Here is a 27,049-nt window from a genome sequence, read left to right on the forward strand (position 1 = left end):
GCACAGAGAGAGAGAGAGACCGCTTGACACTGCCTGCACAGAGAGAAAGAGAGACCACTTGACACTGCCTGCACAGAGAGAAAGAGACCACTTGACACTACCTGCACAGAGAGAAAGAGACCACTTGACACTACCTGCACAGAGAGAGAGAGACCGCTTGACACTGCCTGCACAGAGAGAAAGAGACCACTTGACACTACCTGCACAGAGAGAGAGAGGCGGCTTGACACTGCCTGCACAGAGAGAGAGACCGCTTGACACTGCCTGCACAGAGAGAGAGAGACCGCTTGACACTGCCTGCAAAGAGAGAGAGACCGCTTGACACTGCCTGCACAGAGAGAGAGAGACCGCTTGACACTGCCTGCACAGAGAGAGACCGCTTGACACTGCCTGCACAGAGAGAGACCACTTGACACTGCCTGCACAGAGAGAGACCACTTGACACTGCCTGCAGAGAGAAAGAGAGAGCGCTTGACACTGCCTGCACAGGGAGAGAAAGAGAGAGCGCTTGACACTGCCTGCACAGAGAGATAGAGAGAGACCACTTGACACTGCCTGCACAGAGAGAGAGAGACCGCTTGACACTGCCTACACAGAGAGAGAGACCGCTTGACACTGCCTGCACAGAGAGAGAGAGACTGCTTGACACTGCCTGCAGAGAGAGAGAGAGAGACCGCTTGACACTGCCTGCACAGAGAGAGACCGCTTGACACTGCCTGCAGAGAGAAAGAGAGACCGCTTGACACTGCCTGCACAGAGAGAAAGAGAGAGAGAGAGACCACTTGACACTACCTGCACAGAGAGAGAGAGACCGCTTGACACTGCCTGCACAGAGAGAGACCACTTGACACTGCCTGCACAGAGAGGGAGAGACCGCTTGACACTGCCTGCACAGAGAGAGAGAGACCGCTTGACACTGCCTGCACAGAGAGAGAGAGACCGCTTGACACTGCCTGCACAGAGAGAGAGAGACCGCTTGACACTGCCTGCACAGAGAGAGAGAGAGAGAGACCGCTTGACACTGCCTGCACAGAGAGAGAGAGAGAGAGAGAGAGAGAGACCGCTTGACACTGCCTGCACAGAGAGAGAGAGAGACCGCTTGACACTGCCTGCACAAAGAGAGAGAGAGAGCGCTTGACACCGCCTGCACATAGAGAGAGAGACCGCTTGACACTGCCTGCACAGAGAGAGAGAGAGACCGCTTGACACTGCCTGCACAGAGAGAGAGAGACCGCTTGACACTGGCTGCACAGAGAGAGAGAGAGACTGCTTGACACTGGCTGCACAGAGAGAGAGAGAGACTGCTTGACACTGGTTGCACAGAGAGAGAGAGAGAGACTGCTTGACACTGGCTGCACAGAGAGAGACTGCTTGACACTGCCTGCAGAGAGAAAGAGAGACCGCTTGACACTGCCTGCACAGAGAGAGAGAGACCGCTTGACACTGCCTGCACAGAGAGAGAAAGAGAGAGAGACCGCTTGACACTGCCTGCACAGAGAGAGAGAGAGACCGCTTGACACTGCCTGCACAAAGAGAGAGAGAGAGCGCTTAACACTGCCTGCACATAGAGAGAGAGACCGCTTGACACTGCCTGCACAGAGAGAGAGAGAGACCGCTTGACACTGCCTGCACAGAGAGAGAGAGACCGCTTGACACTGCCTGCACAGAGAGAGAGAGACCGCTTGACACTGCCTGCACAGAGAGAGACCGCTTGACACTGGCTGCACAGAGAGAGACTGCTTGACACTGCCTGCAGAGAGAAAGAGAGACCGCTTGACACTGCCTGCACAGAGAGGGAGAGACCGCTTGACACTGCCTGCACAGAGAGAGAGAGACTGCTTGACACTGCCTGCAGAGAGAGAGAGAGAGACCGCTTGACACTGCCTGCACACAGAGAGACCGCTTGACACTGCCTGCACAGAGAGAAAGAGAGAGAGAGACCACTTGACACTACCTGCAGAGAGAGAGAGAGAGACCGCTTGACACTGCCTGCACAGAGAGAGAGAGACCGCTTGACAGTGCCTGCACAGAGAGAGAGAGACCGCTTGACAGTGCCTGCACAGAGAGAGAGACCACTTGACACTACCTGCACAGAGAGAGAGAGAGACCGCTTGACACTGCCTGCACAGAGAGAGACCGCTTGACACTGCCTGCACAGAGAGAGAGAGACCACTTGACACTGCCTGCACAGAGAGAGAGAGACCGCTTGACACTGCCTGCACAGAGAGAGACCGCTTGACACTGCCTGCACAGAGAGAGAGAGAGACCGCTTGACACTGCCTGCACAGAGAGAGAGAGAGAGAGACCGCTTGACACTGCCTGCACAGAGAGAGAGAGACCGCTTAACACTGCCTGCACAGAGAGAGAGAGAGAGAGATCGCTTGACACTGCCTGCACAGAGAGAGACTGCTTGACACTGCCTGCACAGAGAGAGACCGCTTGACACTGCCTGCACAGAGAGAAAGAGAGACCACTTGACACTGCCTGCACAGAGAGAAAGAGACCACTTGACACTACCTGCACAGAGAGAGAGAGACCGCTTGACATTGCCTGCACAGAGAGAAAGAGACCACTTGACACTACCTGCACAGAGAGAGAGAGAGGCGGCTTGACAATGCCTGCACAGAGAGAGAGAGAGACCGCTTGACACTGCCTGCACAGAGAGAGAGAGAGACCGCTTGACACTGCCTGCACAGAGAGAGAGAGAGACCGCTTGACACTGCCTGCACAGAGAGAAAGAGAGACCACTTGACACTGCCTGCACAGAGAGAAAGAGACCACTTGACACTACCTGCACAGAGAGAGAGAGACCGCTTGACACTGCCTGCACAGAGAGAGAGAGAGACCGCTTGACACTGCCTGCGCAGAGAGAGAGAGACCGCTTGACACTGCCTGCACAGAGAGAGATTCTGCTCCACATTGCCCGTAGTGTGAAGGAGTCACTCTCTGTGTGGGCAGTGCGAAGGGGTCACTCTCTGTGGGGGCGGTACGAAGGGGTCACTCTCTGCGGGGGCGGTACGAAGGGGTCACTCTCTGCAGGGGCGGTGCGAAGGGGGTCATCCTCTGCGGGGGCGGTGCGAAGGGGTCACTCTCTGCGGGGGCGGTGCGAAGGGGTCACTCTCTGCGTGGGCGGTGCGAAGGGGTCACTCTCTGCGGGGGCGGTAGGAAGGGGTCACTCTCTGCGGGGGCGGTAGGAAGGGGTCACTCTCTGCGGGGGCGGTAGGAAGGGGGTCACTCTCTGCGGGGGCGGTGCGAAGGGGTCACTCTCTGCGGAGGCGGTGCGAAGGGGTCACTCTCTGCGGGGGCGGTGCAAAGGGGTCACTCTCTGCGGGGGCGGTGCGAAGGGGTCACTCTCTGCGGGGGCGGTAGGAAGGGGTCACTCTCTGTGGGGGCGGTGCGAAGGGGTCACTCTCTGTGGGGGCGGTGCGAAGGGGTCACTCTCTGCGGGGGCGGTAGGAAGGGGTCACTCTCTCCGGGGGCGGTAGGAAGGGGTCACTCTCTGCGGGGGCGGTAGGAAGGGGTCACTCTCTGCGGGGGCGGTAGGAAGGGGTCACTCTCTGCGGGGGCGGTGCGAAGGGGTCACTCTCTGCGGGGGCGGTGCGAAGGGGTCACTCTCTGCGGGGGCGGTAGGAAGGGGTCACTCTCTGTGGGGGCAGTGCGAAGGGGTCACTCTCTGCGGGGGCGGTAGGAAGGGGTCACTCTCTGTGGGGGCGGTGCGAAGGGGTCACTCTCTGTGGGGGCGGTGCGAAGGGGTCACTCTCTGCGGGGGCGGTAGGAAGGGGTCACTGCCTGCACAGAGAGAGAGAGACCGCTTGACACTGCCTGCACAGAGAGAGAGAGAGAGAGACCGCTTGACACTGCCTGCACAGAGAGAGAGAGAAAGAGAGAGAGAGAGAGAGAGAGACCGCTTGACACTGCCTGCACAGAGAGAGAGAGAGACCGCTTGACACTGCCTGCACAAAGAGAGAGAGAGAGCGCTTGACACCGCCTGCACATAGAGAGAGAGACCGCTTGACACTGCCTGCACAGAGAGAGAGAGAGACCGCTTGACACTGCCTGCACAGAGAGAGAGAGACCGCTTGACACTGGCTGCACAGAGAGAGAGAGAGACTGCTTGACACTGGCTGCACAGAGAGAGAGAGAGACTGCTTGACACTGGCTGCACAGAGAGAGAGAGAGAGACTGCTTGACACTGGCTGCACAGAGAGAGACTGCTTGACACTGCCTGCAGAGAGAAAGAGAGACCGCTTGACACTGCCTGCACAGAGAGAGAGAGACCGCTTGACACTGCCTGCACAGAGAGAGAAAGAGAGAGAGACCGCTTGACACTGCCTGCACAGAGAGAGAGAGAGACCGCTTGACACTGCCTGCACAAAGAGAGAGAGAGAGACCGCTTGACACTGCCTGCACAGAGAGAAAGAGAGACCACTTGACACTGCCTGCACAGAGAGAAAGAGACCACTTGACACTACCTGCACAGAGAGAGAGAGACCGCTTGACACTGCCTGCACAGAGAGAGAGAGAGACCGCTTGACACTGCCTGCGCAGAGAGAGAGAGACCGCTTGACACTGCCTGCACAGAGAGAGATTCTGCTCCACATTGCCCGTAGTGTGAAGGAGTCACTCTCTGTGTGGGCAGTGCGAAGGGGTCACTCTCTGTGGGGGCGGTACGAAGGGGTCACTCTCTGCGGGGGCGGTACGAAGGGGTCACTCTCTGCAGGGGCGGTGCGAAGGGGGTCATCCTCTGCGGGGGCGGTGCGAAGGGGTCACTCTCTGCGGGGGCGGTGCGAAGGGGTCACTCTCTGCGTGGGCGGTGCGAAGGGGTCACTCTCTGCGGGGGCGGTAGGAAGGGGTCACTCTCTGCGGGGGCGGTAGGAAGGGGTCACTCTCTGCGGGGGCGGTAGGAAGGGGGTCACTCTCTGCGGGGGCGGTGCGAAGGGGTCACTCTCTGCGGAGGCGGTGCGAAGGGGTCACTCTCTGCGGGGGCGGTGCAAAGGGGTCACTCTCTGCGGGGGCGGTGCGAAGGGGTCACTCTCTGCGGGGGCGGTAGGAAGGGGTCACTCTCTGTGGGGGCGGTGCGAAGGGGTCACTCTCTGTGGGGGCGGTGCGAAGGGGTCACTCTCTGCGGGGGCGGTAGGAAGGGGTCACTCTCTCCGGGGGCGGTAGGAAGGGGTCACTCTCTGCGGGGGCGGTAGGAAGGGGTCACTCTCTGCGGGGGCGGTGCGAAGGGGTCACTCTCTGCGGGGGCGGTGCGAAGGGGTCACTCTCTGCGGGGGCGGTAGGAAGGGGTCACTCTCTGTGGGGGCAGTGCGAAGGGGTCACTCTCTGCGGGGGCGGTAGGAAGGGGTCACTCTCTGTGGGGGCGGTGCGAAGGGGTCACTCTCTGTGGGGGCGGTGCGAAGGGGTCACTCTCTGCGGGGGCGGTAGGAAGGGGTCACTGCCTGCACAGAGAGAGAGAGACCGCTTGACACTGCCTGCACAGAGAGAGAGAGAGAGAGACCGCTTGACACTGCCTGCACAGAGAGAGAGAGAAAGAGAGAGAGAGAGAGAGAGAGACCGCTTGACACTGCCTGCACAGAGAGAGAGAGAGACCGCTTGACACTGCCTGCACAAAGAGAGAGAGAGAGCGCTTGACACCGCCTGCACATAGAGAGAGAGACCGCTTGACACTGCCTGCACAGAGAGAGAGAGAGACCGCTTGACACTGCCTGCACAGAGAGAGAGAGACCGCTTGACACTGGCTGCACAGAGAGAGAGAGAGACTGCTTGACACTGGCTGCACAGAGAGAGAGAGAGACTGCTTGACACTGGCTGCACAGAGAGAGAGAGAGAGACTGCTTGACACTGGCTGCACAGAGAGAGACTGCTTGACACTGCCTGCAGAGAGAAAGAGAGACCGCTTGACACTGCCTGCACAGAGAGAGAGAGACCGCTTGACACTGCCTGCACAGAGAGAGAAAGAGAGAGAGACCGCTTGACACTGCCTGCACAGAGAGAGAGAGAGACCGCTTGACACTGCCTGCACAAAGAGAGAGAGAGAGCGCTTGACACTGCCTGCACATAGAGAGAGAGACCGCTTGACACTGCCTGCACAGAGAGAGAGAGAGACCGCTTGACACTGCCTGCACAGAGAGAGAGAGACCGCTTGACACTGCCTGCACAGAGAGAGAGAGACCGCTTGACACTGGCTGCACAGAGAGAGACCGCTTGACACTGGCTGCACAGAGAGAGACTGCTTGACACTGCCTGCAGAGAGAAAGAGAGACCGCTTGACACTGCCTGCACAGAGAGGGAGAGACCGCTTGACACTGCCTGCACAGAGAGAGAGAGACTGCTTGACACTGCCTGCAGAGAGAGAGAGAGAGACCGCTTGACACTGCCTGCACACAGAGAGACCGCTTGACACTGCCTGCACAGAGAGAAAGAGAGAGAGAGACCACTTGACACTACCTGCAGAGAGAGAGAGAGAGACCGCTTGACACTGCCTGCACAGAGAGAGAGAGACCGCTTGACAGTGCCTGCACAGAGAGAGAGAGACCGCTTGACAGTGCCTGCACAGAGAGAGAGACCACTTGACACTACCTGCACAGAGAGAGAGAGACACCGCTTGACACTGCCTGCACAGAGAGAGACCGCTTGACACTGCCTGCACAGAGAGAGAGAGACCACTTGACACTGCCTGCACAGAGAGAGAGAGACCGCTTGACACTGCCTGCACAGAGAGAGACCGCTTGACACTGCCTGCACAGAGAGAGAGAGAGACCGCTTGACACTGCCTGCACAGAGAGAGAGAGAGAGAGACCGCTTGACACTGCCTGCACAGAGAGAGAGAGACCGCTTAACACTGCCTGCACAGAGAGAGAGAGAGAGAGATCGCTTGACACTGCCTGCACAGAGAGAGACTGCTTGACACTGCCTGCACAGAGAGAGACTGCTTGACACTGCCTGCACAGAGAGAGACCGCTTGACACTGCCTGCACAGAGAGAAAGAGAGACCACTTGACACTGCCTGCACAGAGAGAAAGAGACCACTTGACACTACCTGCACAGAGAGAGAGAGACCGCTTGACATTGCCTGCACAGAGAGAAAGAGACCACTTGACACTACCTGCACAGAGAGAGAGAGAGGCGGCTTGACAATGCCTGCACAGAGAGAGAGAGAGACCGCTTGACACTGCCTGCACAGAGAGAGAGAGAGACCGCTTGACACTGCCTGCACAGAGAGAGAGAGAGACCGCTTGACACTGCCTGCACAGAGAGAAAGAGAGACCACTTGACACTGCCTGCACAGAGAGAAAGAGACCACTTGACACTACCTGCACAGAGAGAGAGAGACCGCTTGACACTGCCTGCACAGAGAGAGAGAGAGACCGCTTGACACTGCCTGCGCAGAGAGAGAGAGACCGCTTGACACTGCCTGCACAGAGAGAGATTCTGCTCCACATTGCCCGTAGTGTGAAGGAGTCACTCTCTGTGTGGGCAGTGCGAAGGGGTCACTCTCTGTGGGGGCGGTACGAAGGGGTCACTCTCTGCGGGGGCGGTACGAAGGGGTCACTCTCTGCAGGGGCGGTGCGAAGGGGGTCATCCTCTGCGGGGGCGGTGCGAAGGGGTCACTCTCTGCGGGGGCGGTGCGAAGGGGTCACTCTCTGCGTGGGCGGTGCGAAGGGGTCACTCTCTGCGGGGGCGGTAGGAAGGGGTCACTCTCTGCGGGGGCGGTAGGAAGGGGTCACTCTCTGCGGGGGCGGTAGGAAGGGGGTCACTCTCTGCGGGGGCGGTGCGAAGGGGTCACTCTCTGCGGAGGCGGTGCGAAGGGGTCACTCTCTGCGGGGGCGGTGCAAAGGGGTCACTCTCTGCGGGGGCGGTGCGAAGGGGTCACTCTCTGCGGGGGCGGTAGGAAGGGGTCACTCTCTGTGGGGGCGGTGCGAAGGGGTCACTCTCTGTGGGGGCGGTGCGAAGGGGTCACTCTCTGCGGGGGCGGTAGGAAGGGGTCACTCTCTCCGGGGGCGGTAGGAAGGGGTCACTCTCTGCGGGGGCGGTAGGAAGGGGTCACTCTCTGCGGGGGCGGTGCGAAGGGGTCACTCTCTGCGGGGGCGGTGCGAAGGGGTCACTCTCTGCGGGGGCGGTAGGAAGGGGTCACTCTCTGTGGGGGCAGTGCGAAGGGGTCACTCTCTGTGGGGGCGGTGCGAAGGGGTCACTCTCTGTGGGGGCGGTGCGAAGGGGTCACTCTCTGCGGGGGCGGTGCGAAGGGGTCACTCTCTGTGGGGGCGGTAGGAAGGGGTCACTCTCTGTGGGGGCAGTGCGAAGGGGTCACTCTCTGTGGGGGCGGTGCGAAGGGGTCACTCTCTGTGGGGGCGGTGCGAAGGGGTCACTCTCTGTGGGGGCGGTGCGAAGGGGTCACTCTCTGTGGGGGCGGTGCGAAGGGGTCACTCTCTGTGGGGGCGGTGCGAAGGGGTCACTCTCTGTGGGGGCGGTGCGAAGGGGTCACTCTCTGTGGGGGCGGTGCGAAGGGGTCACTCTCTGTGGGGGCGGTGCGAAGGGGTCACTCTCTGCGGGGGCGGTGCGAAGGGGTCACTCTCTGTGGGGGCGGTAGGAAGGGGTCACTCTCTGTGGGGGCAGTGCGAAGGGGTCACTCTCTGTGGGGGCGGTGCGAAGGGGTCACTCTCTGTGGGGGCGATGCGAAGGGGTCACTCTCTGTGGGGGTGAATGTTTCCCAGCTATAGCAGCCAGCAGTGATCACCAAAAAAAAAAAAAGAAAGACACACTGGCTGTACTGAAGTCAGTTGATAGATTGAATTCTGGGCAATCAGTCTGCACGTAGATGCTGGTTCAGCAGAAAATTAAATCTGTCTATGGTGGCTTAAGTTCACCAGTCTCTGGGTTTAATAATATCCTCAAATCTTCTGAAAGGAGTGCTCCACTTAGGTGTAGAAATTCACTTTGAACTCCACCTTATTTCCAGAACTCTCATTATGTATTAGATGTGCAAACAATAAGGTGAGAGCACATGGAATTCCTACAGAGGGTAATGGAAATAAGGTGGAGTACAAAGTGAACCATGCCATTACCTGCAGGGACTGGCATTTAGGGGGTTAAAACAGGCAGGGGTGAAATGTGATATCATCTCCTCTGTCTGTCACTTTTCAGAGGAGTGGCAGTGCCTGCTGCAAGTGAATACAAGCCTTTGGGCTCACACTGTTGTACTGGCGGGTTTCCATAGCCACAGTCCCTCAGACTTCTTTTATTTTGCACATTTTTGCTGCATTTTCTGGAAGTTCACCAAAGATGCAGCATTCAGGACGTTTTGTGCACTTTCAAAACATGCAGTAAAAATGTGCAGCCTCTATGGGACTAGGGGAACATGCAGGAAGACTGGCAGTACACAACACTGCAGACAACCCACAGCGTGCCAGTGTGAGCCCCCACATCATAACACCTAGGAGGGCAAGGTAGTGTGGCTGCTAGAAACAAGAAAAGGAGGGAGGAGGAGCTCACTAACTTGGACGGTCCCAGCCTCCCAGCCAACTGCTCAGATTTCACTTTCCCGCCCACACATCCTCTTCACAGACAGCACACGGGCTGCCCGGAGTGTGGGCGGGGCTGCCCGGAGTGTGGGCGTGGAAAGAGAGAGCAGGTCCAGCCTCTGCCAGCCGTTCGTGTGGAGGAGGGAGGGGCTGGGCGGGGCTGTGCTCTGTACAGACTGTCAGTACAGTACTGGAGATGCCTCACTCTGCCTGCTCAAAAACTGTGCATGTGCGGTTTTGAACTGGTGACACAGCGGCCTTTATAGAGCTGCCCAGGGTTCAGTTGCATCTCTGCCCCCCGGCCCAGCCCGCCCCTAGATCGGTGTGTGAGCCGTGTATAGAAGGTATCTAGCAGCCCAGTGTAATGACAGTGTGTATCAGGCTGGGTGTGGATGTCAATGACAGGAGGGCGGTTCACTGCTCAGCCGCTTCCTGGTGACAGGCTGGTTGCTAAGGGCGCTGATTACAACACACAGGAGCTGGAGAGGAGTGTGGCCGGCTATCACAGCGATCACTCGCTTCTTATATCGCACACACATACCGAGGAGGATGAGCCGGGAGGTTCTGGCTGAGCTGCACTGGGCCGATGGCCTGGCCATCCCTGTGGCCAATTCAGAGAACAGATCTCTGGAGGAGGAGGTATGGATGGGGGGGGGGGGGGTGTCTGCATACCATCTCCTACACCCTATTCCCGGTCATAGACCTAGCTGTACTTCACCCATAGCTCCCAACTGTCCCTGATTTCGAGGGACTGTCCCTGATTTGGAGCAATGTCTCTCTGTCCCTCATTCCTCCTCATTTGTCCCTCATTTTGGTCTGATCTATATAGATGTATATAACATGCTCTTTTTATCTATCAAAAATTGTTTCCTAGTGCTAAACCTTTCATCCAATTTCTAAATGGCTGCATTTGTAAATTCCAAAAGCCAATATAAAGGAATAGTAGTGGTAAAAAAGCTCTTGTGGGTTTATTCAATCTTGAGTTTTTTTGTACAATTCTCCTTTAAGGGGGCGTGGCAGGGGTGTGTCTTATGCCTGCATTTTTTTGCTGATAGGTGTCCCTCACTCCCATCTGAAAAAGTTGGGGGTATTCTTCACCTAACCACATAGGTCACCTGATACCTACCTAGTACATGTCTTCTGAGGGTCTCCTCACCCTGGGGTGTATGTACTGTGCCCACTAAGCTTCATACCCAAAGTGTAGGTTGTTTGCTTCTCTGTACTGTGTTCAGGCATGTGTACCGTCCCCTGGTCTGCATGGAAGAGGTGGTCTCAGGCATGGTTCAGTGTGCACCGTCCCCTGGTCTGCATGGAAGAGGTGGTCTCGGGCATGGTTCAGTGTGTACCGTCCCCTGGTCTGCATGCAAGAGGTGGCCTCAGGCATGGCTCAGTGTGTACCGTCCCCTGGTCTGCATGGAAGAGGTGGTCTCGGGCATGGTTCGGTGTGTACCATCCCCTGGCCTGCATGAAAGAGGTGGTCTCGGGCATGGTTCAGTGTGTACCATCCCCTGGTCTGCATGGAAGAGGTGGTCTCAGGCATGGTTCGGTGTGTACCATCCCCTGGCCTGCATGAAAGAGGTGGTCTCGGGCATGGTTCAGTGTGTACCATCCCCTGGCCTGCATGAAAGAGGTGGTCTCGGGCATGGTTCAGTGTGTACCATCCCCTGGTCTGCATGGAAGAGGTGGTCTCAGGCATGGTTCGGTGTGTACCATCCCCTGGCCTGCATGAAAGAGGTGGTCTCGGGCATGGTTCAGTGTGTACCATCCCCTGGCCTGCATGGAAGAGGTGGTCTCAGAAATGGTTCTGTGTACTGTCCCCTGGTCTGCGTGGAAGAGGTGGTCTCAGGCATGGTTTATTTGTACTTAGCTATGCTAAGTACAAATACTTACTTATGGTATACTTACCTTGATTCCTATGGTTCACCCCCAAAGTCCAGTTGGATTGGGTAGCGTGATCGCTCCATACCACCCTCAGGTGTAGATAAGCGTACCATGTGATAGAAGAGGTGGTCTCGGGCTGGGTTTAGTTGTACTCCAGTGTGTAATACTTACATGTGATCACTGATCTGTGCCAAGTATGCGTCACACTTTAAAAATAATAAACATGTCATACTTACTCTCTGCAGTGGTTTTGCACAGAGCAGCCCCGATCCTTCTCTTCTCGGGTCCCCCGCTGTCCATTAACACACAGAACATGGCTTGTCCCCTCCCCCCACTCTCTCCTCACTGGCTGTGATTGGCAGCAATGGCTCCCACTTCTCTCCCTGAGCTTATGAAGAGGGACAATCCTGAGAGAGCAGCTGCTCTTGTACAGTGCTGGATCGAGATCAGGCTCAGGTAAGTACTCAACGTTTTTGTTTGTTTTTTTACCCTAAAGTGGTTCTAAAGGCAGAATTTTTTTTCTATCTTAATGCATTCTGTGCATTAGGATAAAAAAAACCTTCTGGCAGCATCAGCCCCTCTAATACTTACCTGAGCCCTATCTCGATCCAGCGATGTTGCAAGAGAACCTCAGCTGTCCGGGACTCTCCTTCCTGATTGGCTGAGACACAAAAGCCGGCACTATTGGCTCCCGCTGCTGTCAATCAAAGTCCATTAACCAATGAGGAGAGAGAGAGGGGGCTGGGCCAAGCCATGGCTCAGTGTCTGAATGGACACACAGAACAGCGGCCGGGCTTGGGTGTCCCCATACCAAACTGCTTGCTGTGAGGGCACTCAGCAGGAGGGGGAGGGGGGGGGGGGGCAAGAGCGCCGGTGAGGGACTCGAGAAGAGGAGGATCTGGGCTGCTCTGTGCAAAACCACTGCACAGAGCAGGTAAGTATAACATGTTTGTTATTTTTAAACAAAAAAAAACAAGACTTTAATATCACTTTAGACCCCTTTCACACTGGAGGCGTTTTTTTTAGGTGCTTTAGCAGTAAAAATAGGCCTCCTTCACACTGGCAGTGAAATGCATGCATGTAGGACATTTCCAAACACATATAAATGCATGTAATGATTTTACATCATTTACACTGTTTGCTTATCCAGGTGCATTTGGGAGACTTGTATTTACTGAAATCTGTGCATCCAGGGGCAGATTAGATACTCTGAATGTGCGTAAACACATGTAAATGTAGGTACATTCAACCTAGGTTCCTACATTGCCATGACCCTTTTTTTTTTAAATCTGTGCCACACCAAAACGTATGATCTTTTCTTTATCGTAAATCATAGGACACAGAGCCTCGAGTAATTACTTAGTGGGTTATGGGCCTACCTTCAGGTGTTGACACTGGTGTAACCAATACAGGAAGTTGACTCCCCTATATAAGCCCTCCTCCTCCTTCCAGGAGTCCTCTGTTTTTTCGCCAGTGTCTAAGGTGTTGGTCACGAGTGAGGATGTGCTCTGAGGAGCTCCGGGGAGGGATCCATGCTGGATTTAAAAAACCTCAATAACCGGATCCGTCCTCGCCACTGAGGCCATAGGATGGTACCTGGACCTCGATTCAAGAACGAGGTTTTGCCTGTAAGCTTCTCTTTGAGAGCTGGACCCTAGGAACCAGGACTCTTTTTGGTCTTGCTACATTACCTAAAGTTGTTCCTGAGGGGTGCTATACAGGTCCAAAGGAGCAGAACCCCTATTAAAAAGGGCCCCAGTCTTTGAAGGTTTAACTATGCTGCCCACCGTGATGGGTGAAAGTTGGATCTGTCTGTTAAGTCAGCAGTATCCTGCAGCGAGGAAAAGGGAAGGGAAGAGGCTTGGTACTGAAAAAAGGTGCCTATGCTATCCTTCCATATTATTATATATGCCTTAAAATGTCTCTTCTAGTAGGAGTAGATTATACCTTAATGTGATGCTTATGCAGCTCTGTGTCTGGCTATCAAGCCATGTGTGGTCCCAGCAGCCAGAGGGGAGTTCTCAGTGAACAGGACCTCTTCTAGAGGAATCGAGGGGATACAGCAATTACAGAAGTAGCTTGTTACAGGTTGAAGTACTCTGGCAGCAAGTGCAGCAAATTGAGTACAGGCATGGGATTTTTTTCAATCAAGTTTTCACCTGATGCCTGTAACACAATACTCTCAGTATGCAAAGAAACTGATGAAAGAGTCTGTTACAGATCACACTAAGGAGACGCAGCAGCGCTGGGCACGTGAGGGGTACAAACCAGGCATTTCCAGTACAGGAAACATATTGTATCAGCGTATTAAGACTGATCCCATGGTGACATTGTTTTCTTGAAAATTATTGTTAAAAACAAAAAAGATTTTGTTACCTCTGTTTTTTTTTTTTTTTTTTTTTTTTTTTGTACTTTGCATTATGACTTCCAGAACTACTGTAAAGGTACCTAAGTTGCCACCCCCAGGCGCTGGGAAGTCCAGTCATGCCAGCATACTGTCATCCTCTCCGGAGATACCAGACATGGCAAGCCAGGGTGAGTCATTGGAAGCTAGCGATGGTGCAACTGCTTCACACACTTCAGCCCCTGTATACGTGACTGAAGATGCATTTTCCTCAGCCCTGCAAGGCCTAGAAGGAAGATTAGCGGCTTTAATCGCATCCTTCATCCAAGTGGATAGGAAGCATCCTAGGTCCCCCTTCCCCACTTTGAACTCTTTACAAACAGTGGAGGGTCCTAGGGAATTGTGGGAACAAGATGAGGTATTACCCTCAGACAATATAGAGGAAAGACAAGCCGGTTACTCCTCTGCAGAAGAAACAATACTTGATGTTTCAGCTTCACAAACTGAAGTACAAAACCTTACTGAAATGGTTCGCTCTGCCTTCTTGCTACCCCTAACAGAGTTAGCTAAAGGTCCGGTCTCCTCCCTGGGTTCCTTAAAACCTTTACAGCCTTTGCATGCGTTTCCCATCCACGCATTACTAGAGAAGCTTATTTATACCGAATGGGATCATCTGGATAAGCATTGTTCACAAAAAGATGGAAAGTTCCAGCAGTTGACGCTGCGATTTCCAATGTGAATAAAAGTTTAACTTGTCCAGTGGATAATGTGCATGTGCTTAAAGATCCAACAGATAAAAAGTTGGAAGGCCTGTTAAAATCCTCTTTCTCCTTAGCAGGGAGCGTGACTCAGCCTGCAATTACAGCTATAGGCATCTGTCAGTCCTTAAAGGACCAGTTCACAGATGCTCTTAACGAGCTCCCCAGGAGTTGGCAGAGCTGCCTAGAGCATTATGCTTTGCCATAGATGCTATGAAAGACATCAGGCTTCTCGCCTTGCACTTGTGCTAGTTCACATGCGAAGGACCCTTTGGTTAAAGGGTTGGTCAGCTGAAGCACCTTGCAAGAATCTTTTAACTAGTTTTCCCTTTTAATGGAGAACGACTATTTGCCGAGAGTTTGGATAAGTATATCCAGACAATTTATAGCGGAAAGCGTTAAAAGTTAAAAAAAATATATAAACGTCCTTCATTTAAGCGCACTTTTTCCCCTGCGCCAGGTACATCCACCTCTGGGCAGGGGCGACTGCTTCCACTGTCAGACTCTCTAGAGGAAGACCTCAGGGTCAAACCCAGGCACAAAGGAAGAGCTGGGGCCACAAGTCTGCAAAGCAGAATACCAAGGCCTCGTCATGAAAAGGCATCTCCCCTCACCATAGTGGGGGGAAGACTTCTGAGGTACTCAGAAGTCTGGCTAAGGGAGATTCAGGACAAATGGACTCTCTCCACAGTCTCTCTAGGATACAAGCTAGAGTTTCGAGAGTTTCCACTGTCTCGTTTTTGGAGATCAAACGTTCCCAAAGATCCAGGGAAAAGGCAATCCCTGTTGCAAGCATTAGACCGATTTATTGGCTCAAGGGGTGATCATACAGATTCCCAAACAAGAGTAAGGTTTGGGGTTCTACTCTACTAAGGGTTCTACTACCTGTTTACGGTACCAAAGCCAAATGGGGATATCAGACCAATTCTAGATCTATGGACTCTAGAGGAAGACCTCAGGGTCAAACCCAGGCACAAAGGAAGACCTGGGGCCTGCAAAGCAGAATACCAAGGCTTCGTCATGAAGAGGCATCTCCCCTCACCAATGTGGGGGGAAGGCTTCTGAGGTACTCAGAAGTCTGGCTAAGGGAGATTCAGGACAAATGGACTCTCTCCACAGTCTTTCTAGGATACAAGCTAGAGTTTCGAGAGTTTCCACCGGAGATCAAACGTTCCCAAAGATCCAGGGAAAAGGCAATCCCTGTTGCAAGCATTAGACCGATTATTGGCTCAAGGGGTGATCATACAGATTCCCCAACAAGAGCAAGGTTTGGGGTTCTACTCTAACCTGTTTACGGTACCAAAGCCAAATGGGGATATCAGACCAATTCTAGATGTACGGAATCTAAATCCGTTCCTGAAGATCCGCTCCTTTCACATGGAGTCAATCAGATCAGTTGTTTCCATCCTACAAGGAGGAGAGCTTTTGGCATCCATAGACATCAGAGATGCATATCTACATGTCCCTATATTTCCTCCTCACCAGAGGTTTCTGTGATTTGAAGTAGAACAAAGGCATTTTCAGTTGGTAGCCTTGCCCTTCGGGCTAGCTACAGCACCTCGGGTGTTCACAAAGGTACTAGCCCCACCTCTAGCAAGGTTAAGGGCACAGGGCATAACTGTCTTGGCTTACCTAGACGATCTATTGTTAATAGACCAGTCGGTGGCCCGCTTGAAGCAGGAGGTAGCCATTACAAGCAGTTACCTGGAGAATCTGAGTTGGATTCTCAACCTGAAGAAAACCTCCTTAAAGCCACTAAAAAGGCTGGAGTATCTGGGCCTGATCATAGACACAGCCCAGGAAAGGGTGTTCTTGCCTCCCGCAAAGATCAGCTCCATACAAGAGCTGGTGCGGATGGTCAGGTCAAAGAGAAATCCATCAATACGTCTTTACATGAGGTTATTAGGAAAGATGGTAACTTCACTCGAATCAGTTCCCTATGCCCAATTCCATTCGAAACTGTTTCAAAACAGTATCCTGTCTGCTTGGAACAAGATGCTTCAAGCTTTTAGATTTACCAATGCGGCTGTCCCCAAGAGTGTCCCAAAGCCTCAGTTGGTGGTTACTAACTCGGAACCTCCTGAAGGTAAAGTCCTTCAGACCAATTATCTGGAAAGTAGTCACGACAGATGCCAGCCTTTCAGGCTGGGGAGCAGTACTAGAAAAGACGACTGTCCAGGGACAGTGGTCAAAAACCGAAAGAACCTTGCCCATAAACATCCTGGAGATTCGGGCAGTGTATTTGGCTCTGTGAACCTGGACCTCCAGGTTAAATAATTGTCCTGTCAGGATCCAATCGGACAATGCCACGGCCGTGGCATATATCAATCATCAAGGGGGCACCAAAGGTCTCTCAGCTCAGAGAGAGGTGAACCAGATTCTAACTTGGGCAGAAAAGAAGGTCCCATGCCTATCGGCACTTTTCATTACGGGAGTAGAGAATTGGCAGGCGGACTACTAAAGTCGCCAGCAGTTGTTCCCGGGGGGAATGGTCTCTTCATCCTGAGATTTTTCAGGCTGTTTGCCAAAGATGGGGGACTCCGGACATAGACCTTCTAGCGCCCAGGTTCAACACGAAGCTAGTCAATTTTGTGTCCAGGACAAGGGACCCACTCGCATACGGAACAGATGCGTTGGTGACCCCATGGGATCAGTTTTCACTGATCTATGCATTTCCCCCAATTCAGTTGCTACCTCGACTTCTTTGCAGGATCAAGCTGGAAAGAAGGTCAGTAATACTGGTAGCACCAGCATGGCCCAGAAGGTCATGGTATGCAGAGATCGTAAAGATGGCAGTGGAGGGACCATGGCTTCTCCCACTAAGGCCAGACCTGCTATCACAGGGGCCGATTTTCCATCCTACTTTACGAACTAAATTTAACGGCCTGGCCATTGAGACCCACTTTCTGAAGAAACGTGGGCTTTCCAGGGCAGTTATTTCTACTTTAATGCTAGGAAGCCAGCTTCTAGAGCCATATATTATAGAGTCTGGAAAACCTATGTTTCCTGGTGTGAATCCAAGGGTTGGCACCCTCAAAGATATATTATAGGCAGAATTCTTGCCTTTCTACAAGTAGGCGTAGAGATGAAGTTGGCCCTGAGTACTATTAAGGGCCAAGTCTCAGCCTTATCAATTTTATTTCAAAGACCACTTGCTACGCATTCTTTAGTACGGGGTTTAATGCAAGGAGTGACGCGGATTAATCCGCCAGTTAAATCACCCTTAAGCCCTTGGGACTTGAATTTAGTTTTGTCAGTATTACAAAAACCGCCATTTGAACCATTACAGCATGTTCCCTTAGTCCTTCTGACTAGGAAGCTGATATTTTTGGTTGCTATAGCCTCAGCAAGAAGGGTTTCAGAATTGGCTGCTCTTTCCTGTAAAGAGCCATATTTGATTATTCATGAGGACAAAGTGGTGTTACACCCTCATCCAGGTTTTTTGCCAAAAGTGGTTTCAGGCTTTCATCTGAATGAAGATATTGTCCTGCCATTGTTTTCTCCAAAACCATGTTCCAAGGAAGAAAAGTCACTACATTGTCTTGATGTGGTAAGAGCAGTGAAGATCTATTTAAAGAAAACTGCTCAGATTCGTAAGACTGATGTCTTATTTATTCTGCCAGAGGGTCCTAAAAAAGGACAGGCAGCATTGAAGTCCACTGTTGCTAAGTGGATTCGGCAAGTTATAATTCAAACTTTATAATTTAAAGGGAAACATTCCCCCTTTTCAAGTTAAGGCTCACTCTACCAGAGCGGTTGGTGCTTCTTGGGCAGTGCGTCACCAGGCCTCCATGTCTCAGATCTGCAAGGCCGCAACTTGGTCTTCAGTGCATACATTTACAAAATTTTATCAAGTAGATGCAAGATGGAATGAGGATATCGCCTTCGGCGCAGTGTGCTGTAGGCAGCAGTATAATTCCTCAAGGTCTGGGGGTGCCCTACGGGTTGTGTCTCCCTCCTCTCAAGTAGCATTGCTATGGGACGTCCTACTAAGTAATTACTTGAGGCACTGTGTCCTATAATGTACGATAAAGAAAATAGGATTTTTAAAACGGCTTGCCTGTAAAATCCTTTTCTTGGAGTACATCATAGGACACAGAGCTCCCGCCCCTCTGTTTTTATGGGGTGAGAGTATATTGCTTGGGCTACAAAAACTGAGGACTCCTGGAAGGAGGAGGGGTTATATAGGGGAGTCAACTTCCTGTATTGGTTATACCAGTGTCAACACCTGAAGGTAGGCCCATAACCCACTAAGTACCATATTTATCGGCGTATAACACGCACTTTTTCCCCCTTAAAATCGTGGGTGCGTGTTATACGCCGATCCCCCGCTGATTGTGAGCAGAGGATCGAGCCGTGGAGATACATAGCCGAGTGTACTTGGCTCGGCTCACAGACACGCCCAGTCCCGCCCTATGATGGACATAAAACATGGACTGGGCGTGACTGTGAGCGGAGCCGTGCCGAGTACACTCGGCTACTCTCTGCTCGGGACTGCGAGCGGACCCAGGGGACGCCGAGAGGACCCGGCGCCATTTTTAAACTGGTAGAATGCACTGACAAGGCTGCAAATGACAATGACAAGGCTGCAGATGGACACTGATGAGGCTGCATTGATGGGCATTTAAATGTAAGTTTTTTTTTTTTTGTTTTTTTTTCCCTAAAATTCCCTCCTAAACTTGGGGTGCGTGTTATACGCCGGCTTGTGTTATACACCGATAAATACGGTAATTACTTGAGGCTCTGTGTCCTATGATGTACTCCAAGAAAAGGATTTTACAGGTAAGCTGTTTTAAAAATCCTATTTTTTGTTACTATGTGTTCTGTCATGCAGTTTCTCACGCACTTTAGCAAGACGTGTTGGGGTGCCACTAATGATTACAAAAAAGATGCACGTTTGTGTGTGCTACGGTAATATTGAGTGTGTTCCTGCATTGCACAAGCGTGACCAAAGCCTTAAACACAATTGAAATTGAAGTTTAAAGGCTAATTTCACCTTTAAAAAAAATATATATTTTTTAGGGGAAAAAAGGTGCTTTTTATTGTTTTATTCCACAGGAGCCTGCAAAGCATTGTACCTGTGATCAGTGTCTCTGCATATTATACAAAACCAAGCACAGGAGGCCTGTGTGAATGTAACCACACTCTGCTATGTAAGGGTGGGAGTAGACGTGGAACATTTATAACTCCACGGAGGCACCGTCCCTAAAAAATACAAAATTCTAATTCAAAGTAGAGTGAAGTGGGACTTTGAATGTGCCTCAGTGGGGTGTAAATAATAATTTATAACACAATTTAAAAAGAATATAGAAAAGCGTTATTTTCCTTTCCTGGATGGGGACTTTAAAACATATTCTAGTCTGATAAAAAGCACAGTTTCTTTGATCCAGGGTGTGCAGGTCCTGGTGTAAGATGTCCAGGATATGGCCTATGCGTTTCGCAGGAAACCCCGCTTCGTCAAGGCCTTTAAAGCAGCACAAAAAAACTTGTAAGTATTGAAAATGTCTTAAAAATACAGAGTTAGCAACATTATGAAGTAATGTTGGGTAAAAATTGATATTACATGCACAACATGTGAATAAACTTCTGCAAGAACACTATGTCATTGTGGGGCATTTATGATTGCCCATTAGTAAAATCCATCAACATCAACATAGAGCTTTGACAAAAAAAATGCAGTTACATATCATACTGTTTCATGTGCAGCGGTGTCTTACAAACGCAAGATTGGTCCAAAAAGGAGTAGGGGAAAGAGGGTAATCTAGTTGTACGTCTAGATATTAAATCTATTTTTAATAGATGCATTCATTTATAGTTTACCTTCAGACTGTGCAGGTAGCGTATCGGTCCAGGAGGAACAATTTTCCTCTACCCCTTCTTGTTTAGGGATTGTTTACTTACCCAAAAGTCCCACCATTATTTCTCTCTCTTTCTCTTTGCAGCTCTTTTTTCAAAAATGGCCGACTACTGTGGTAGTGCATGGGTTGACTAACTGAACAAAATTAAAAAACACTATTGAAACAGTAGCTCTTTTTGCCCACCTTAAGAAACTACTGGAACATAAATCCAGATTCTATTGGCACGGCCATTTCTTCCAATCCTACATTGATAACAAAGTAGTTCCTATCGGTTTACTAATGGGTAATCATAAATGCCCCACAATGACATAATGTTCTTGCAGAAGTTTATTCACATGTTGTATATGTAATATCAATGTTTACCCAACATTACTTCATAATGTTGCTAACTCTGTATTTTTAAGACATTTTCAATACTTATAAGCATTGGTGTGCGCAGCCTATTGCATTAGGGTGTGCACCCCAGATCACAAACACACATGTGTGTGTATCGGCAGAGCAGTGGACGGTGTCAGTAAAACAAAGATTGGGGTCAGTAGGGCAATGGACGGTGTCAGTAGTTATTTTTATTTTATTTTTTTAGGAGCCCCGTTATGCGGCTTTGGTGAAATATCAAGAGTCTAAACAGACCCCTGATGTCTAATTTTTGAGACAGAGAAAGAAACTGAGGTCAGAGATTCCCCAGTCCCTTTCTCTGCAGCCTGCAGTAAACATAGTTTACTATTCTTCAGTTAAGAATGAAGACAGGAGTGATCGGTACAGATCACTCAATGTTTTTATTCAAAAAAGGAAGGCCAGTTAATGAAATATTTACCAGCCCTTTCCCCACTCCTGAGAGGAGAGGAGGGAAGCTGGCAGCACTGCAGGGGAGAGACGGGAAGCAGGAGGACTCAGCACTGCATGGGGTGATTAGGGTGTGCCCAGGCACACCCGGCACACCCTGTGCGCACGCCTATGCTTATAAGTTTTTTTGTGCTGCTTTAAAGGCCCTGACGAAGCGGGGTTTCCCGCGAAATGTGTAGGCCATATCCTTGCCATCCTACACCAGGACCTGCACACCCTGGATCAAAGAAACAGTAAACTGTACTTTTTCTCAGACTGTAATAAGTTTTAAAGTCCCCATCAAAGGATGGCAAATAAAGCTTTTCTATATTCTTTTAAAATTGTGTTATAAATTATTATTTACACCCCACTTGAGGCCCATTCAAAGTCCCACTTCACTCTACTTTGAATTTCACACTCTGTTGTGATACAGGTTGAGGGGCTGTGTAAGGCTAGGCTTAAACTTGCAACAGACCTTTCCGTCTCCACGGTGAATCACTTTTCAGAGGCATTTGCCGGGCAGTGAGGTGGTGACATGTCGCTTCCTCACTGCCTGTTTTAACCCCGTAAAGCCCGCACCAACGTTTTGCAAGTTTGTGCATTGTGTACGGTTGTAGGGCATTTACGGGGCAAAGCCCTTCAGTTGAATGGTCGCATTTGGTGGCAGTCCTGCCTGCCAAATGCAGCAGGGGGTACTTTTTTTTTTTTCTGTGGCCAGGAAGCAAAGCTTATTTGCTGCAGCATGCTAACAACAAAGGGGGTAGCAAGAGGGCAGTAAAAACGGGGCTCAAGCTCCTATATTTTTTTTATTTTTATTTTTTTATTTTTATTTTTTTACTGCAATTGTAACAAGTCCTAAGACAGTACTGTGGTGTAATCTGAGCTTCCTGCTGCTCAACTATCTGTCTCTCAGTCACAACTGTAACCATTATCTTTTGCTGTGAAGCTTCTGCCTGACTTGTAACACTGTAAATGGCTTGTGATGTATAATGTTTGTTATGTGATTGTAAACATGGATACGTTAACCAAAAGCCTCACAGCAGGAGATTATGACTATTGTTGTGGCTGCAAAGCCTGTTACAAGCCTTTGAAGACCGTTCCACTTACCTACCACCTGCTGGCATACTGACTAATATATACCGATAATAAAATAATAATTAAAAAAAAATATTAAAAATGCGTCTTTACAAACTGCAACAGAAAGAGTTACAGCCAGTCTGATCAAAGCTATCCTAGTGCAGGCTAGGAAATTAAAGATAACGTGTTTTAACATGTATTTACCCTATTTTTAACTTTTTTTTGTTTTAATGTTAGATGCAAGCAAAATATAGCCCAGCCGTGTTGAAAATTATTAGACTTAATATTTCTATTGATAATGTTACAAATCTGAGTATCGTCTGTGATACTGATGAAGATGTTATAAAAATAGCCTCTATTTAAATGTACCATTCAATTCCAGCTGCAAAGGAAACAGAAGGAGAGGCTGCAGTTGTCAAACCACTTAAAAGAAATGGATGACAAAATACAAGCAATGGCTGCCCACCTAAGGAATGTCAGGCAAGAACTCAACTATACTCAGGTAATTTCAATATCTGAAGCACTAGAAACACTAAATTACAAAGTGTATATTACTCTTTCCTCAAACTGATAGGGGGAAGGTTTTGCAAAATTCATTATGGTAAAGCAGGAATCAGCAATCTTTTTTCACGTAAGGGCCGGATTTTAATATATGTGAATGCATGGAGGGCTGCATTGACTCGGTGATCACTGAGCGCGTCCCACAGGGGGGTGCGCAGACGGCGCATTCTCTGGAGGACGCACTCCCGGCAATGAAGGCCCGCGCTGTAGCCGTCTTTCAGCTATAGCGTGGGCGGGAGATGGTTAATAAAAGCCCATTCCCATTCCAACTTTTCCAATAAACCCTATCGCATTCATACAGGACAAATAAGCCACTCAATTTTCCACTCAATTTTCTCCATTCGTTTTTGACTATAACTATACTCCTGAGAAATACGAGAATAAGGAAGACAGCAGCTTTTAACATACTTTGCAGCAGGAGGAAAGATAAATATAACACATCTTACTACATTAATAAAAAAACGTCTTCCAGAATTATTCTTTTCTATTTTATAAAATGGCAGGCCCTCTTTATTTATATTATCCTGAGGAAGGCTATTAACTACTGTTTGTAATCCGCCGCAGTGTCTGTGTTTTATAATAAAAATGCAGTATATACCTCATTAAGAGCGCCGCTTGGCACTCAGGTGACCTGCCGCCTCTCTCTACTCCTCATCTGACAACTGCAGCGGGCGGGGCTGAGAACCAACCACTGACGTCAGTGAGGAGGAGAGAGGCAGCGAGTCACCTGAGCACCGAGTGGCGCTCCTAATGAGGTATATACTGCATTTTTATTATAATACACAGACACTGCAGCTGATTACATCTAAAAACAGACAGCCACTTGTCTGCGGGCGGGGTGTTGTGAATTTGTCACTGTGCACTGGCAGGCCAGACATTTAGCAGCGGCAGACCGTAGGTTGCCGACCCCCATGGTAAAGCATTCTTTATAATAGTTCTATAAGGGAATTTCAGTTGCTGGTTTCACTGATGGAGGATTCTGTCTTCCAGTGAATTTAGATAAATAGAGTATGCTCCACCAGTGAGGCACCCCCCCACCACACACTTTGTTCTCTTAATAGCATCCAGACCCTAATACCCACTTTGCTCACTTCTCAGTGATATCTGAAATCAAGCACATTTGTTTTCAGCAGCCATGTCACCAGTAAGATTGACCCCCTCAATAAACATACCTCACTCTGTAATATCCGTGTCACCAGTAGGATCTTCCCCCAGGTAGAGACATCTCATTCCCAGAATCCATGTCACCAGTAGGGATGAGCTTCAAGTTTGAGTCAAACTCATGTTCGAATCAAACATCGGCTGTTCGCCACTTCGCCAAACGGCGAACAATTTGGGGTGTTCACGGCAAATTTGAAAGCCGCAGAACACCCTTTAAAAGTCTATGGGAGAAATCAAAAGTGCTAATTTTAAAGGCTTATATGCATGGTATTGTCATAAAGTGTTTGGGGACCCGGGTCCTGCCCCAGGGGACATGTATCAATGCAAAAAGACGTTTTTTCGGGAGCAGTGATTTTAATAATTCTTAAAGTGAAACAATAAAAGTGTAATATTCCTTTAAATTTCGTACCTGGGGGGTGTCTATAGTATGCCTGTAAAGGGGCGCATGTTTCCTGTGTTTAGAACAGTCTGACAGCAAAATGACATTTCAAAGGGAAAAAAAAGTCATTTAAAACTACTCATGGCTATAATGAATTGTCGGTCCGACAATACACATAAAAGTTCATTGATAAAAACGGCATTGGGATTCCCCACAGGGGAACCCCGAACCAAATTAAAAAAAAAAATGGCGTGGGGGTCCCCCTAAATTCCATACCAGGCCCTTCAGGTCTGGTATGGATATTAAGGGGAAACCCGCGCCAAAATGTGAAAAAAAAAATGGCGTGGGGTCCCCCTCAAAATCCATACCAGACCTGAATGGATTTTAAGGGGAACCCCGCGACAAAATTTAAAAAAAAAATGGCGTGGGGTCCACTCAAAAATCCATACCAGACCCTTATCCGAGCACGCAACCTGGCAGGCCGCAGGAAAAGAGGGGGGGACGAGAGAGCGCCCCCCCCTCCTGAACCATACCAGGCCAAATGCCCTCAACATTGGGAGGGTGCTTTGAGGTAGCCCCCCAAAGCACCTTGTCCCCATGTTGATTGGGAGAAGGGCCTCATCCCCACAACCCTTGACCAGTGATTGTGGGGATCTGTGGGCGGGGGGCTTATCGGAATCTAGAATCCCCCTTTAACAAGGGGACCCCCAGATCCCGCCTCCCCCTGTGTGAATTGGTAATGGGGTACAAATTTTTTTGACAAAAAAAGTGTCAAAAAGGTTAAACACAAGAGACGGTTTTTGACAAGTCCTTTATTAATTTCTTCTTCTTTCGGCTTCTTCTTCCATCTTCTTTCTTCTGGTGTTCTTCTTCCTCCATCTTCCTTATCTTCTTCTTTTCCATCTTTTTCTTCGTCCACTTTTCTTGTCCCGCATCTTCTCCGCTCCGTCCACACGATCCGCCTCCGTGGGAGTCTTCAGCCATGTGACGCTTCACTTCTTATATAATGGAGGGCGGGGCCACCCGGTGACCCCGCCCTCCTCTGACGCACAGGGAATTCACGGGACTTCCCTGTGGCTTTCCCAGTGTTGTCAGGGGGGCGGGGTCACCCAGCGGGACCCCATTACCAATTCACACAGTGGGGGGGCTGGGATCTGGGGGTCCCCTTGTTAAAGGGGGCTTCCAGATTTCAATAAGCCCCCCCGCCCGCAGACCCCCACAACCGCTGGGCAAGGGTTGTGGGGATGAGGCCCTTCTCCCCATCAACATGGGGACAAGGTGCTTTGGGGGGCTACCTCAAAGCACCCTCCCAATGTTGACGGCATGTGGCCTGGTACAGTTCAGGAGGGGGGGTGCTCTCTCATCCCATCCTCTTTTCCAGTGGCCTGCCAGGTTGCGTGCTCGGATAAGGGTCTGGTATGTATTTTGAGGGGGACCCCCACGCCATTTTTTTTTTTTTTTTAATTTTGGTTCGGGGTTCCCCTGTGTGGAATCCCCATGCCGATTTTATCAATGAACTTTTATGTGTATTGTCGGACCGGCAATTCATTATAGCCGCGAGTAGTTTTAAAAGACTTTTTTTCCTTTTGAAATGTAATTTTGCTGTCAGACTGTTCTAAACACGGGAAACATGCGCCCCTTTACAGGCATACTATAGACACCCCCCAGGTACGAAAATTAAAGGAATATTGCACTTTTATTGTTTCACTTTAACCATTATTAAAATCACTGCTCCCGAAAAACGGCCCTTTTTAAAACTTCTTTTTGCATTGATAGATGTTCCCTGGGGCAGGACCCAGGGTCCCAAACACTTTTTATGACAATAACTTGCATATAAGCCTTTAAAATGAGCACTTTTGATTCTTCGTGTTCGTGTCCCATAGACTTTAACGGTGTTCGCGTGTTCGAACGAATTTTTTGCCTGTTCGCATGTTCTGATGCGAACCGAACCGGGGGGTGTTCGGCTCATCCCTAGTCACCAGTACACTTATCTCTGCAATATCCATGTCACCAGATATCTGTTCCCCAGTACACATAGCTCTCTCTCTCCAATATATAGGGAAATCCCAGTACTCATAGCTCTCCCTCTATTATCCACATCTCCAGAGAGATCCACTCTCCAGTACATATAGCTCTCTCCAGTATCCTTGACACTAGGGAGATCTGCCCCAGTACACTTAGCTGTCCTTTTATTATCCATGTTGCCAGTGAGATTTGCCAACCATTACACATAGCCCCCCCCCCCCACAGTGCACTTAACTCTCTCCAGTATCCATATCACCAGTGAAATCTGCCCCCCAGTACACATAGCCCTCTCTCTCCAGTATTCATGTCACCGATTTAGATCTGCCCCCCAGTACATTTTTCCTTTCCCTTCAGTATCAATGTCACCAGTGAGATTTGCCCACCATTACACATAGCTCTCTCTCAGGTATCCATGTCATCAGTGGGATTTGCCCCCCAGTACACATAACTCTCTCCAGTATCCATGTCCCAAATGAAATCTGCTCCCCAGCACACATAGCCCTCTCTCTCCAGTATTCATGTCACCGTTGAGATCTGCCAACCAATGCACATAGATATCGCTCTCCAATATCCATGTCACCAGTGGGATCTGTGCAGTTTTGTCTTCTGTGTGACAGACTGTACATAGTAGAATAATATGCTGTAACTTAATACACAAAATG

The 27,049-nt window shown here is 50.2% G+C and overlaps 1 protein-coding gene across 1 annotated transcript in view; it reads left to right on the forward strand.

Moving 5' to 3' along the window:
- The first annotated feature begins 9,664 nt into the window (after nucleotides 1–9,664).
- The window catches only part of LOC141139472 (coiled-coil domain-containing protein 39-like), a 76,247-nt gene continuing 58,862 nt past the window's right edge, over nucleotides 9,665–27,049 (forward strand). Inside the window, exons 1-2 of the mRNA XM_073625623.1 lie at nucleotides 9,665–10,160; nucleotides 22,644–22,763. Coding sequence (XP_073481724.1) covers nucleotides 10,071–10,160; nucleotides 22,644–22,763 — 210 coding nt within the window. The 5' untranslated portion in view covers nucleotides 9,665–10,070. The remainder of the gene's footprint in view (nucleotides 10,161–22,643; nucleotides 22,764–27,049) is intronic.

Source organism: Aquarana catesbeiana, linkage group LG04, assembly GCF_042186555.1.
Source record: "Aquarana catesbeiana isolate 2022-GZ linkage group LG04, ASM4218655v1, whole genome shotgun sequence".
NCBI classification, from domain to species: Eukaryota; Metazoa; Chordata; class Amphibia; order Anura; family Ranidae; genus Aquarana; species Aquarana catesbeiana.